Source organism: Thunnus maccoyii, chromosome 6, assembly GCF_910596095.1.
Source record: "Thunnus maccoyii chromosome 6, fThuMac1.1, whole genome shotgun sequence".
In the NCBI taxonomy this organism is placed as follows: Eukaryota; Metazoa; Chordata; class Actinopteri; order Scombriformes; family Scombridae; genus Thunnus; species Thunnus maccoyii.
Window position 1 is genome coordinate 12,160,001 of NC_056538.1, and position 12,151 is coordinate 12,172,151.

The following is a 12,151-nucleotide window of genomic DNA, read 5'->3' on the forward strand; positions in this document are numbered from 1 at the left end:
ATTGTGTTGGAGGCGAGGCTCAGTGAGTTAGAAGCGCAGCTCCACACCATGGAAACCCAGTCATTAGCCGGTGCAGGTGTTAATCAAAACGTGATCACCTACACAGTCTTGAGAAATGGTCTAAACAGCCAAATGAGCTGTTTTTTGAACTAGGTTTTCTAATAGTTATGAACATTTATTTTCACTCAGGTTTTTGATATCATTTATGCATTTTTTACTATTTCAAGCCAAATTTCCAGAGGCTTTAAGAGTTCCAAGGCTACTAGCAAAAGCATAAATTTGATGGGGTTGAGGTGCTTCTTCATTTGATACAGCACTGGATAATAAAAATGTTTTTAGTTTGGAAACACAGAATCAAAGCCAATGTACTTCTCTCTCCACATGTGCAGTATGCAGTACTGCTCTCACAAGAATGCTTGCAGGTCAGGTTTTGCCGTCATTCATTTTTATTTTTATTTTTAACTCTCCAAGAATTTCAAAAGGATAAATTGTTCCATATTTGGTCATATCCTAACTCTGGTTTTCACAGCACATTGGCTGCTTTTCCCAACTGTTTGCACATGTCCCACATTCCAACTTATAGTATTATTTATAAGAAGAAGGTTTATAATCTTGTTTTGGTGTTTTGTCATTCATAATATTTGAAACATCAACCGCTTTTAAAAGCGCAAACACACACACACACACACACACCTCCCCCCACAGAGAAGGGGAGTAAATGTTAAATATTGCCTTTATCTGATAATCAAAGCATTAAAGGACTACTTGACCTGACAGACTTCAGTTGAAGCACTCATCTGTTCACTAATGTTTCCTCCTTTTCCTCAGTAACCTCCCCATTACTCTATTTTTCTCTCTTCCATTTTTTTTGTCATAAACTTTGTTTTTGACCTTTAAAAATGACAGATCTTGATTCTGCTTTTTCTCTCGTTCTTATCACTTTTAAAGTGCTGTCAGATATGGGGCTTTTCCCCTATCTTTATTCAGGAGCGTGGTCTTTCAATTTGAGAGCATGATGTATTGATTTCATGTTCAGATTTTGTATTTTTTTCCCTCAAAACCCTGCCCTCGCACTCTATATAGCCCCTGCTTGTGTTTAGCTTTGCTCTGCTTCTGCTCAAACTGTATGCTTGTTCTCAAATACTGTATAATGTTGCTTGCACAGATTTCCTGCTCCAGCTTCAGCCCTTCTCCTCACACTCAGGCTACTTCCGTGCGCTCGTGAAACATCTGCTCTCAGATTTCTGCTCTGCTCTCGGATTTTTTGTGCAACAACCCTGTCAAAATCCCAAACCAATAGAATGCCAAGAGTTGTGTTGACCAATGAATTAATCCCTGCCTCCTCGCAGGCACGTTAACTTTACTTCTTAGAGTGTTACGTACAGGTGGTTACTCTTTAACCTGGTTCATCCTCCCGCCCTCCAGGGCTTTATTTCTTCATCTTCTTAAATTCTTGTACAACTTTTGGAATAAAAGGACAGTTAATGTATGTACCAGCGCCCATACATTATATTATAGCAACATATAATAGTCATATAGCACACCGGCCTCCCGTCAGTAGCACACTGATGGGAGGCCGGTGTGTATATAGTATATAGCTGCCATTATAGTAAAATCAAACTTATGGGACACTCTAAGAAGTAAAGTGAAATAAAGTGAGCAGGGATTATTTCATTGGTCAACACTACACCTGACTTTCTATTTGTTTGGAGATTTTGACAGGGTTGTCGCACAAAAAATCTGAGAGCAGAGCAGAAATCTGAGAGCGGACGTTTCACGAGCGCACAAGAGCAGCCTGAGTGTGAGAAGAAGGGCTGAAGCTGGAGCAGGAAATCTGTGCAAGCAACATTATATCTGAGTGCAGGCATACAGTTTGAGCAGTAGCAGAGCAAAGCTAAACGCAAGCAGGGGCTATTGGAGTGCAAGGGCAGGGTTTTGAGGGAAAAAATGACAAAATCTGAACGTGAAATCAATAAATCATGCTCTCAAATTGAAAGACCACGCTCCTGAATAAAGATAGGAAAAAAGCCCCATATCAGCTGTTAGATTTTGACTTCAGTTACGGGCGAGCTCATGCAGTATTTGTGGTGGAGTTTGAATGTGTGTGTGTGTATATATACATGACTTTTTGCAACATGTGTATGTGTCTATGTAGAAGGGTATTGTGTGTATGCATGTGTGTGTGTGTCTGTCACATCACTTTTCCTGTCTGGGTAACTGGTTATCTACACATAAGCCTAGTTTACAGAGAGATTAAAGATACATCCAGATTAATGTGCAGGAAAATTTTGGATTTAATGAAATCTAAGTAAGTGCCTATAACTGTTTTAGTGACACATACAGTGCACAGTAAGACACAAAAAGTTGCATCTGTCTGATAACCTGTGACGATTTGACCCAGTAAACATCAGATGAAACACTAATTTATCTATGAATATTATTTAAATATAAATCATTAAAATATACATCATTAAAATAATGCTACGAGTTACTTTTCTCTCCAAATATGTCACCAAGCTGATTTATTTCCACTTGTTCAAGGAAAAGATTATTTTTAAGAGACACTTCTCTGCCAAATCCCTATGTTACGAGCAGAAAAAAGCCCTCTATTTTGTCACGCTGCCCTCTGACCTGCCACACAAATTGTACATACCACTGTGTGCATGTATCTAACTCAATTCGACTCTGTGCGTGTGCGTATGTGTGTGTGGAATGTGCATGTCCATCCAATACAGGGATCAGGGCTGAGACAGAGAGGATGGAGGGGATGTTTGCAGTCGCACGCGACCCACCCAGACATATGGACATATGCTATAGGGAGAATCAGCCTTAAGGCCATGTTGCATGAGAAGGTGTGTGTGGAGGAGGAGGAGGAGGAGGAGTGGGTGTGCTCAAGTCTGAGACTTTATTGCATGATAAGGAGTGTGTGAGTGTGTGGAGAGGATTGTGGAGAGGGAAAACAGGAGCTCATATATATCGGGGCAACTTCGCTGCCCAATCTCTACACAGTAGCTCTGTGTATAATATTTTCTAAATATTCTGACTAGGGAGAGCCAGACAGAAATTGAGGAGTAATTAAGTAATTTGGTAGTTGCTTCACATTCATGTTTCCAAAAAAAACGCAGTTCAGATAAGCAAAAGTCTCCACAAAATAAGAGAAAAAAAGGGGAAACAATACCTTGAAAAAATTCCACAGGAAGAGCAACAGACAAGAGATTTCTCTGTCAGGATGAACAGACTAGTATCACAGACTAGTAACAATACTGTATTTACAGAGTAAACAGAAGCAGTAGTAGTAGAACTGAAATATGAAGGAACAGAATAACAATTTAAGGTAAATCAATTATATGATTAAATAAATATTAAATGTAGTAAGTTTCAGGAAAAGTGTAAAATTATAATAGTAATCTTAATCTTAAAATGTTTTGCAAAAAATTGAGGGTTGAAAATGTTTATTTGCAAATTGTACAACATCCAAACAATGATTTTTCTCTCTGTCTCATGCATGGCAGACACTCAGGCGAGGTCTAGACTGAGGTCCAGATGGGACGTCTGAGTTTATCGGCTAACTCTGCTTTCACTGTCCAGATGCTGATTGGTCGCCTGTTCAAACACCCTCTTCCTCAGCCGCTGTGTGTGTGTGTGTGTGTGTGTGTGTGTGTGTGTGTTCTGTATCCTTTCAGCCTCACCATGCATCATATCAGCTCCAGAGGTTTCAAAACCTTTGATTCCCTCTCAAGATCACAGAACAAAAAGTACCAGCATGTTTGTGTGCAAGATGTGTTGCCATGACAACTGCCCAACCTTTGACCCCCACCTCCATCAAACATCAGTGTTCCGCACCTGTTGCGTTTCTGTGGCGCCAGCCCATTGCCTTGGAAACACACACATACACACATATTTTAGGGGCGGTCTAAGGACAGCGAGCGGCTGTGGAATCCTTCTGATCCTAGCATGCAATCTGATCAGCATGCCAGAGAGATACTCAAGGGCAGCTTGTTTTGTCGTGACCACTTATACTGTACACGCACTCACATACTTAAACACACACATACACACATACATTCTGAACTTTTTTCATGTTGTCAGTCTTGGTCATGCACCTGAATTTTATTAAATTCATAGTATTTTTATGAGGAATGCAACATTTGAATAGTGCTGACTGTTTAAGCTTAATGTATAATGTGATGATCACCTTTTGTTTCCTGATTTAAACTTATACCATCAGCTACTGAACAACTTCAGGAGTGATTGGCAGTTATGAACTTTGCCCAAAGGCACTTTGACAGCATTCATTAAAGGAGAGAGCATCACAAACCCCTTCCTGTACCGTCTGGATGACATGCATGTAAAAGGTGTTGGGAAGCTTCCTGCTGCACTCTGATTGGCAGGAGACGTTGAGCTCATCCTTTCATCAGAGGATGAACAAATGGATCATCCAACACAGGCTCAGGCCAGGTTGAAAGGATGGATTAGAGGGAAGAGAGGGATAGATGAAAGACAGGATGGATGCAACGAGCAGGGGAGAGATGAAAGAGTGTATGATGGAATGAGTGAAGGTCAAGAGAGAAAGAGCAAAGGATTGACGTGATTGATGTGATACAGCTTGTTTTTATAACGCTGACGCACGCTTGCTGCTTTGTGCGTGTCCAAAGTGCGTGTGCACATATGCGTCTGCTGTATTGTGTGTGTGTGTGTGTGTTTGTGTGTGTGTGGCTGTTGGCAGTAAAATAACTATTGATCTCAGGGTGTATCCAAGCACCTCGTTTCCCACAAGATCTTCTCTGCTGTTTGCCTGACATACAAACAGACACATTATTCTCTCTCTTCTCCCTCTCTTACCTCAGTCCTCTGTTTACCTAATATTAGATAAAATCAGTCACAGCCCTTCAGGAAAGAGGAAGTCTTCCTTTCTCAGATTATAAAAAATCTCTCGTCTCTCTCTCACTCTTTCTCTCTGGGCTCTATTATCATGTGAGCACATGCTGCACAAGACATGGTATTTTCCTGAAATGCAGAGACATTTATGTTCAGTATTTTAGTGACTTACCATACACCGCAGTGGTACAATTTAATTTTGGTGTCAAGAGTCACCATGTTCTGCGCCGTCTGCCAACCGTCTGCTTGTGACAACAGGAACAACAGCAAACTCTGTACAGTTTTCTTCATTTTAATTTGTGGAGGCACACCCACATGTTTTGCTGGTCTGTTTCACTTTTATGATACATTCTTTGACCAGTTGACACATTTAATTAAACAGAATTTTTGTTTTTTTATTCTATTCTTCTATTATGGCCAAGAAGCCAGAGTGAAGATTAATGTTTGATTCTTATCAGCATCTGTCATCCACAACAGCTGATTAAGACTCTTTACAGCCAGCTGAAGGCTGCAGGTATGCGTTCCACCTGCAGTCTGTAATTTGAGTGACGCGCGCTGTCAAGCTGTGATTATGCATGCCAGATCCACAGTGGTTACCTTGATTAAATCTTGTGGAAACCAGCAAACACATCACGTCGGTTGGTTATGATTCATTTTTCCACATACAGATTTTTAGTTTATGCACTGGAAGTCATCATGAGAGCTGGAAACAGTTATGCCCTGAGGTCACATTGAACACACTCAGTTAATTCAATTCCATGGATAATCATAAGATATTACTGAAACCCCTAATGAACCCTTATGCCATGATTGTTACCCTTAACACACCCACTGATAATATATGATAATAGATTCTTCCTCATCTCACCTTGTTTCCATGTACGCACTGGGTACACCACATGCCTGCAGCCACAAAAATACCAAAAGTGTTCCTTCGGTGCACTTGGCTGCACTTTGAACACTGCATTTTAATTCACAAAAATACCACCTTCTGTCTTTTCTCTCTTACTTTGCTGTCTGTCAGCCCCCTTTTCACCTCTGGAAAAAAAAAAAATGCGGGAACAGGCAACCAGAGGATAAAGAATAGTGGAAACAGCAGTTGGGAGTCAGATATAATGTCATCTCTGACCTTGAAGACAGAAAGAGGAGAGAGGAAAAAGAGAAAAGAGGGACAGGCACAGCAGACTCTGTGGCTAAATAGGCAGAATGTACGAGCGCTCAGGGTCCTGCTCTAAATCACCAGTAGCTGTGACAGCACTAGAGGAAAAGAGGGTTAAAAGAGGAACAAAGCGAGGGAGGATGATAACTGGTGCCAGACAGCTGTGAGCGTGATTGTGTGTGTGTATTTGTGCTTCTTTGTCTGTGGCTTTCACATATTGTCACTGTTAAATGATAAAAAGAAAAAATATTGCTCTTGATATTAGAAAAATACTTCCAAACATCATTAAATGATTCACTGGTAGTACAATTGCACTTGATGTTGTACTATTGCACTTAGCAACCAGTTTGTTACAACCAATGCAAATATAATAATAATTTCTGGTATAGAGTGATGCATGTTTCACTGTATCCAGTTTAGTAAAATGTACAGATAATTCTACACAGTTGTCAGAAAAAATCTGTTGAAGATCAGCAGTGAAAACAGCCTGTTTGTCTGTGAGCTCAGACGTGCGAGCCCTCTCACTCTGTATCCTCATTGCGTGTGGCTGCAAGGTCACAGGGCTAGACAGCCAGCTACACACACACACATACACACACACACACACACACACACACACACACACACACACACACACAAACACATTAACTGATCATGCCGCCAGAGAGGGGATTAGGCTGAGAAGCCGACAGGGTTAGGAGGGTTAGGGTAAAGTCTGTGTGTGTGTGTGTGTGTGTGTGTGTGTGTGTTTGGTTGTGGTTGTGTGTGCGCAGAAGGCGGGAATACCACATACAGTCATGGCACGCAGAATTAGAATTAAAACTGATTTCCAATTTACTTTCTTTAAGAGCGAGGCAGCAGAGCACATGGAAGACGAGGTGGTCTCAAACACACAGCCGCACACACATGCACACGGCCTATTCGCCTAACATTTATACAACTAAGATCTTAAATACAGTCGCACTAAAGCAGACCAATGCGGTTGTGGAATGACAGCTAGTAGCATTTTGCTAGTCAAAGAGTTGTGATATACAGGAAGCTTTCTTGAACTTTTGGTGATCCCAGTGGGAGAATTCATTGTTAAGCTTGGCTTCTTCCACATGGAGATTCAAGCGTAGGAGTATACACTTTGGTATCCTGCCCAAGTACTTTTCAATGACAATTGTAAAAACATACTCTGCTTCCCAATCAGAGCCTGTAGTAAACACTACACTTCCTTTAGCCTTCAGTCTGTATAATTAATGTGGATTACAAGTTAGGGAAACAGCAAAGTATTAACCCTGGCCTTGAATTTACTTACCCAGCAAATGGATATGGTGAAAACTGAGTGGATAAGGCTGACCGATGTTGTGCACTTTGTGTCTCCAGGGAGCAGAGGAGAGAGAGAGAGATGCAGCTGTGCCAACAAGAAGACTCTGAGAGGCAGCATAGAGAAATACTCAGGTAAACGGTTTTCTATTCTGTCTAGGCATGTCAAATGTCTTCTTCCTCTCTGCACTGTTGTTGTGTCTCGTGATAAATTCTCCATCCCTTTCCCTCTCCAACTTTCCCACAATCCCTGTACTCATCCCTCTCATTCTCCTCCAAATCATCCTCTTCCTCTGCTTCATCACTCTTCTCCATCTCCTTCCTCCCAGAGAAAGGAAGGGATATTAGTGTCAGCTGAGATCTGCTCTTGGATCAGTTGAGGAGATCTCAGGCTCCATAAAGTGCCAGTGACACAGCAGAGAGTCTCGTGTGAGGCTGGCGCAACAGATGGAAGCACTTCTTAGTTGGCGAAGAGTCATGTTTCTCACACACACACATACACTCATCTGTGCACAGAGGCACGCACATAGATATGCAGAGGCGTAGTGGCACGTCTATTGGAGTAAATCACACTAATACGCAGGCACACACATGTGCGCACACACCCAACCCACATGCGTACACCCACAGACGTACACACGGAGCCTCTCATCTTTCTCCGCAGGCGTTAGATGTATGTGGGGTGTGTATTTTTTCACATGGTATCTGCTGCTATTCTTTTTCTAAGCCACTGGCAGCCTGGTGTGTTCAATTACACTGTTGATTTATTTCCCTTCCCACACAACAGTCTCTGATCTCACCCTCTGGCTCCTATACAGCTCAACATATGATAGCACTCCACTGGGGAGGTGGAGGCTATTTCAGAAGAGGGAGCAACCCCCACCCCCCACCCCCACCCCACCCTCCCCACCCTCCATCAGAGCTGAGAGAAGATGTAATGGGAGACAACAATTCACCAAATTGTTCAAGATTGGAGACCATAGGTGCCCAGATGTTTATTTGATCAAAAAGCTTTGGTTTCTGCTGTGAGCTTCTGCAGAATCAATAAGCAGCTGTTATCTAGTAGTTGCTGGATTTAAGTTTAATGGTTTGTGAATCTGTCCACTTCTGCTCACTTTGTTCAAACAGCTTTCAACAGATTTTTGTGGATGTCTGTAGTTTCTCTTCATTTGTCAACCACAGACTTAGGCTCACAAGACTGCCAACAAACCGACATGTTACTGTATTTGTTCAAACTGATCATTTTCATTGCCAACCAAGTTAGGAGGAGAAGTGAGATGAGAAGGCATCTTTTTTCTGTAGACATCACTCATCACTTACCTGCTGTTTTTCAGTCCACCTCTCTCTTTACAGCAACTCTCATTCCAAAAATATTTAAACCCACTCCCTGGTCTCCTGATATATGGAGGAATTTACTAAACAGAGCAGTGATGCTGGTAGATAAACACATCTACTGGCACATCAATCATTATTGTCTCCTTTGTGTTATAAGACAGGGTGGATGAAGAGAAAAGTAGTTATTTTCATGTATATGTGTGCATATTCTCAAAGTTCACTATCAGAACAACACCACAATGACTTGGTACTTGACCTATGTGGCAAACCCTGCCTGTTTGTTTCAGTAGAGGGAAAAAAACAAAAATGGGTGTTTGAAAGTAGGGTTTGGCCTAGTTTTCGGGTGTGTGTGTGTGTGTCAACCACTTCACTGTAAGCGTAAAAGAGCCTGATAGGGTTAGAGAGTAAACAGCTTCTCTCTTATGTAATAGACTCACTCTGACGATTACGCTCAACTGTTGACCTGTGTGTGTGTGTGTGAGTGTGAGTGTGTGTTTGTGTGGTACTTTACTCTGCTCTCAGAGCTTGAGACCATGCTTTTACATGCCTCATATACATGCAGATGAAAAAAAGATCCACTTGAGAATAGTTCTCGTCTCTGCATCTCTCTCCGACAGGTTAAAAGGGGAGTTGGAGGAGAAACATGAGAGGTGGTTGTCATGCCAACGAAGGTGTGCCACTGTGCAGGAGCAGCTGTCGTCATGGCAACACAGAGAGGAACAAATGAACCGGAAGTACTGCGCAGCTGAAGAGGAAGTGACAATACTGCGGGAAGATTTGGAGAAGGTCCGGCAGGAAACGAAAGAGCTGAGGGGAGAAAGGTTGTGATTATAATATCTGTCCTGCTCTGATCACTTTCTTCCTCAATCAGTACTCCTCACTAACTTGCTCTACTTTACTTTATTCTATTCTATCCACAAATATTTTACTAAGCTGATTCTTATTCTTTACTTATAACCTGACAACAGGAGAAGTGGATCGCAGACCTTGAAATTTGTATTACGGGAAATGAGGTTGACTTTGGTGTACTGATACTGTCCCCCATATGGAAGATTTTGTCAGATACTGTATTGTAGATTTTATTTGACAATGTCATAGAGGCTTGTTCTCAAGTGCTGACCAATGAAAGCTTACTGGGAGCCGGATACAGTGCATGGCCAAACTTTGCTTTTCTTAACAGGGAAACCACAACCACAGGCTGGTGGCTGTCTAAATCCCTGGTTGGGAAATAGACTGTTTTGTTCTGATGTTAAACATTTACAACCCCTTTGTGTCTGAGAAGACACGGGGTGAATTCAGTCAGCAATCCTGTGTACGTGTATGTGTGTCTATCCAAAAACCAAAGGCCTAACATCCTCTCCCCGAGTGAGAAAATCTAATAGAGTGTTGGGAGCTGTGCCCAGTCTCTTATGTAAGGTCTTCTCTCTCCCTGTGTGGCTGGCTCACACTGCCCAGCACACTGCTTAATAACCTTGCATTTACGGGTGTTTATCCATGTCAATGCTTCAACTACATTACATTAATCCATCATCAGAAGCTTTAAGTCAAAATGAAAAGTTTAAATAAGTATTTTCTAATTTAGGACGCTGGGATTATATGTATGCTGAAAATACAGTTTTCAGGTTGTCAAAAGGACTTCGTAAGACTTTTCTTAACCCGTAGACATAGTCATTCTTTTATGTGAAACAGGCAGAGACTGATCCCACCCATCCCATGTGACCCATGGGTGTATTATGAGACCTTTGAGTGAACCGTGAGTGAACCGGTGCCAGAACTTCTCTTCCTGGTTTACTTTCATGTTGTGTGATCCATCGCACATGTGCATTAGTGTCTTAGCACCTCTGGCCCCCACCCAGCTCATCCAATTGACTTTTGATGTCATGCACATAAAAATCACTTTTTCTCAGCTCTGGGAACGTTTTATAATTATTAAATCTTTGTGGTATAAAAATAATAATAAAGAGTAATAATTTGCCTTGTTTTCAGATGGAGATGTCCTATCAGCAATATGTTTTTAGTGGTCCAGTGGGAATGTCTTAGTTGCAGTACTGCAGCTGGCCACTGAAACAAACTGGGAGCAAAGCTGACTTAGTGCACTGTATCAGTTCTCTGAATTGAAATAAAATATATAAATAAAAGAAAGAAAAAAATGAATATGAAAAATAAACCAAACAAAAACATATAGAATGACAATAGAATCATTTTAAAATAAAATAATTTCGTTCATTTTTATTTTTTAAGTAATAAAACTAAATGAAAACACACACACATTCGGACAGGAAAGACATCCTCCCAGGATTAAAACTTGTTTGAGATCCTGTCAAAAAAAAAAAAAAAATCCTCTTTAGCAAGAAGTTAGACTGAATATTCTCTGTGTGTGTCCATGTAGGAACTGTGCTGATGGTTGTAGGTCATGTTACAATCCCATAAACCTTTATGATATACAGTATATGTCCAAATATACAAATCTGTCATCTGTTCAGCTCTCCTACACTCCGCACATGTTTACAGTCCCAGGTGCCTGACTTTGTTCCTCGTGCCTGGTTGGAGAGATGTTTGTTGAATGAACAACTAGAAAGCTTTTTTGACAGTTTGTAACTTTTTCTCCTTGTTCATTCTATGGTTCATCGCTTATATTTGTTAAGGGTCATAGTTTTTAATATAATGCATTATGGGATTTTCTGCACAGGGTTATAAACTTTTTTGAAATCCTGTAAAAACAAACAACAAACCCTCTTATGCAAGAAGTTGGATTGAGCATTCTCTGTGTGTGTCTTTCCATGCAGGACCTAAGAGGTCAACACAATGCTGAAGGTTATAGGTTACAGTAATATCCCATAAACACACACACACGCATGCATATATGTATATATCTTTTGGCATCTATCTCTAAGCAGGACTTAGGCGGTGTAGAAGTGGGCCTCAGTGTGGGGAGCACACTTATCACATATCAAACTGCTGCAAATGACTTCATTGTAGCACCAACCAGAATCCCACAAAGAAAAACACATTGTCCCTCGACCTCTGACACCAGACAAAAAAAAGACTCTTCTCTCTAACACAATAAACCTGCAACAAATCCCTTGTTCCCAACAGGATCTCTTGTTTGTCAAATGTAATCACCAATGGACCAATCAGCATCAGAGGTCTGTTCATCAGGACTGGATGTTCAGTCTCAGACCAAGAGTCTCCACTGGTGATAGAATTACAAGGTTTAAAGCTTCTGAGATGCAAGACAGGGACGATGGGACCAGCTAATTACCTCCAGATCATGCCAGCAAGCAAAGTGACCAGACTGTGACCCCAGGACACTCCAGTCAATCTGAACCTTTCCAGAGATTTCTATTAAAACAGACAATTCACCAATTTCCTCTGCACCAACCTCTATTGTCCAAGTAAATATTAACACCAGAAGGTCTTTAAAGACATCTGAGATAAAGCTGCACTGAGTGTGTATTCACATACATACAC

General features: G+C 41.3%; 1 protein-coding gene across 2 annotated transcripts in view; it reads left to right on the forward strand.

Moving 5' to 3' along the window:
• The window catches only part of lekr1 (leucine, glutamate and lysine rich 1), an 81,553-nt gene that overhangs the window by 47,809 nt on the left and 21,593 nt on the right, over positions 1–12,151 (forward strand). For both annotated transcript variants that reach the window (XM_042414489.1, XM_042414488.1), the window contains 2 exons: positions 7,406–7,480; positions 9,298–9,501. In XM_042414489.1, the coding sequence (XP_042270423.1) occupies positions 7,406–7,480; positions 9,298–9,501 (279 nt within the window). The remainder of the gene's footprint in view (positions 1–7,405; positions 7,481–9,297; positions 9,502–12,151) is intronic.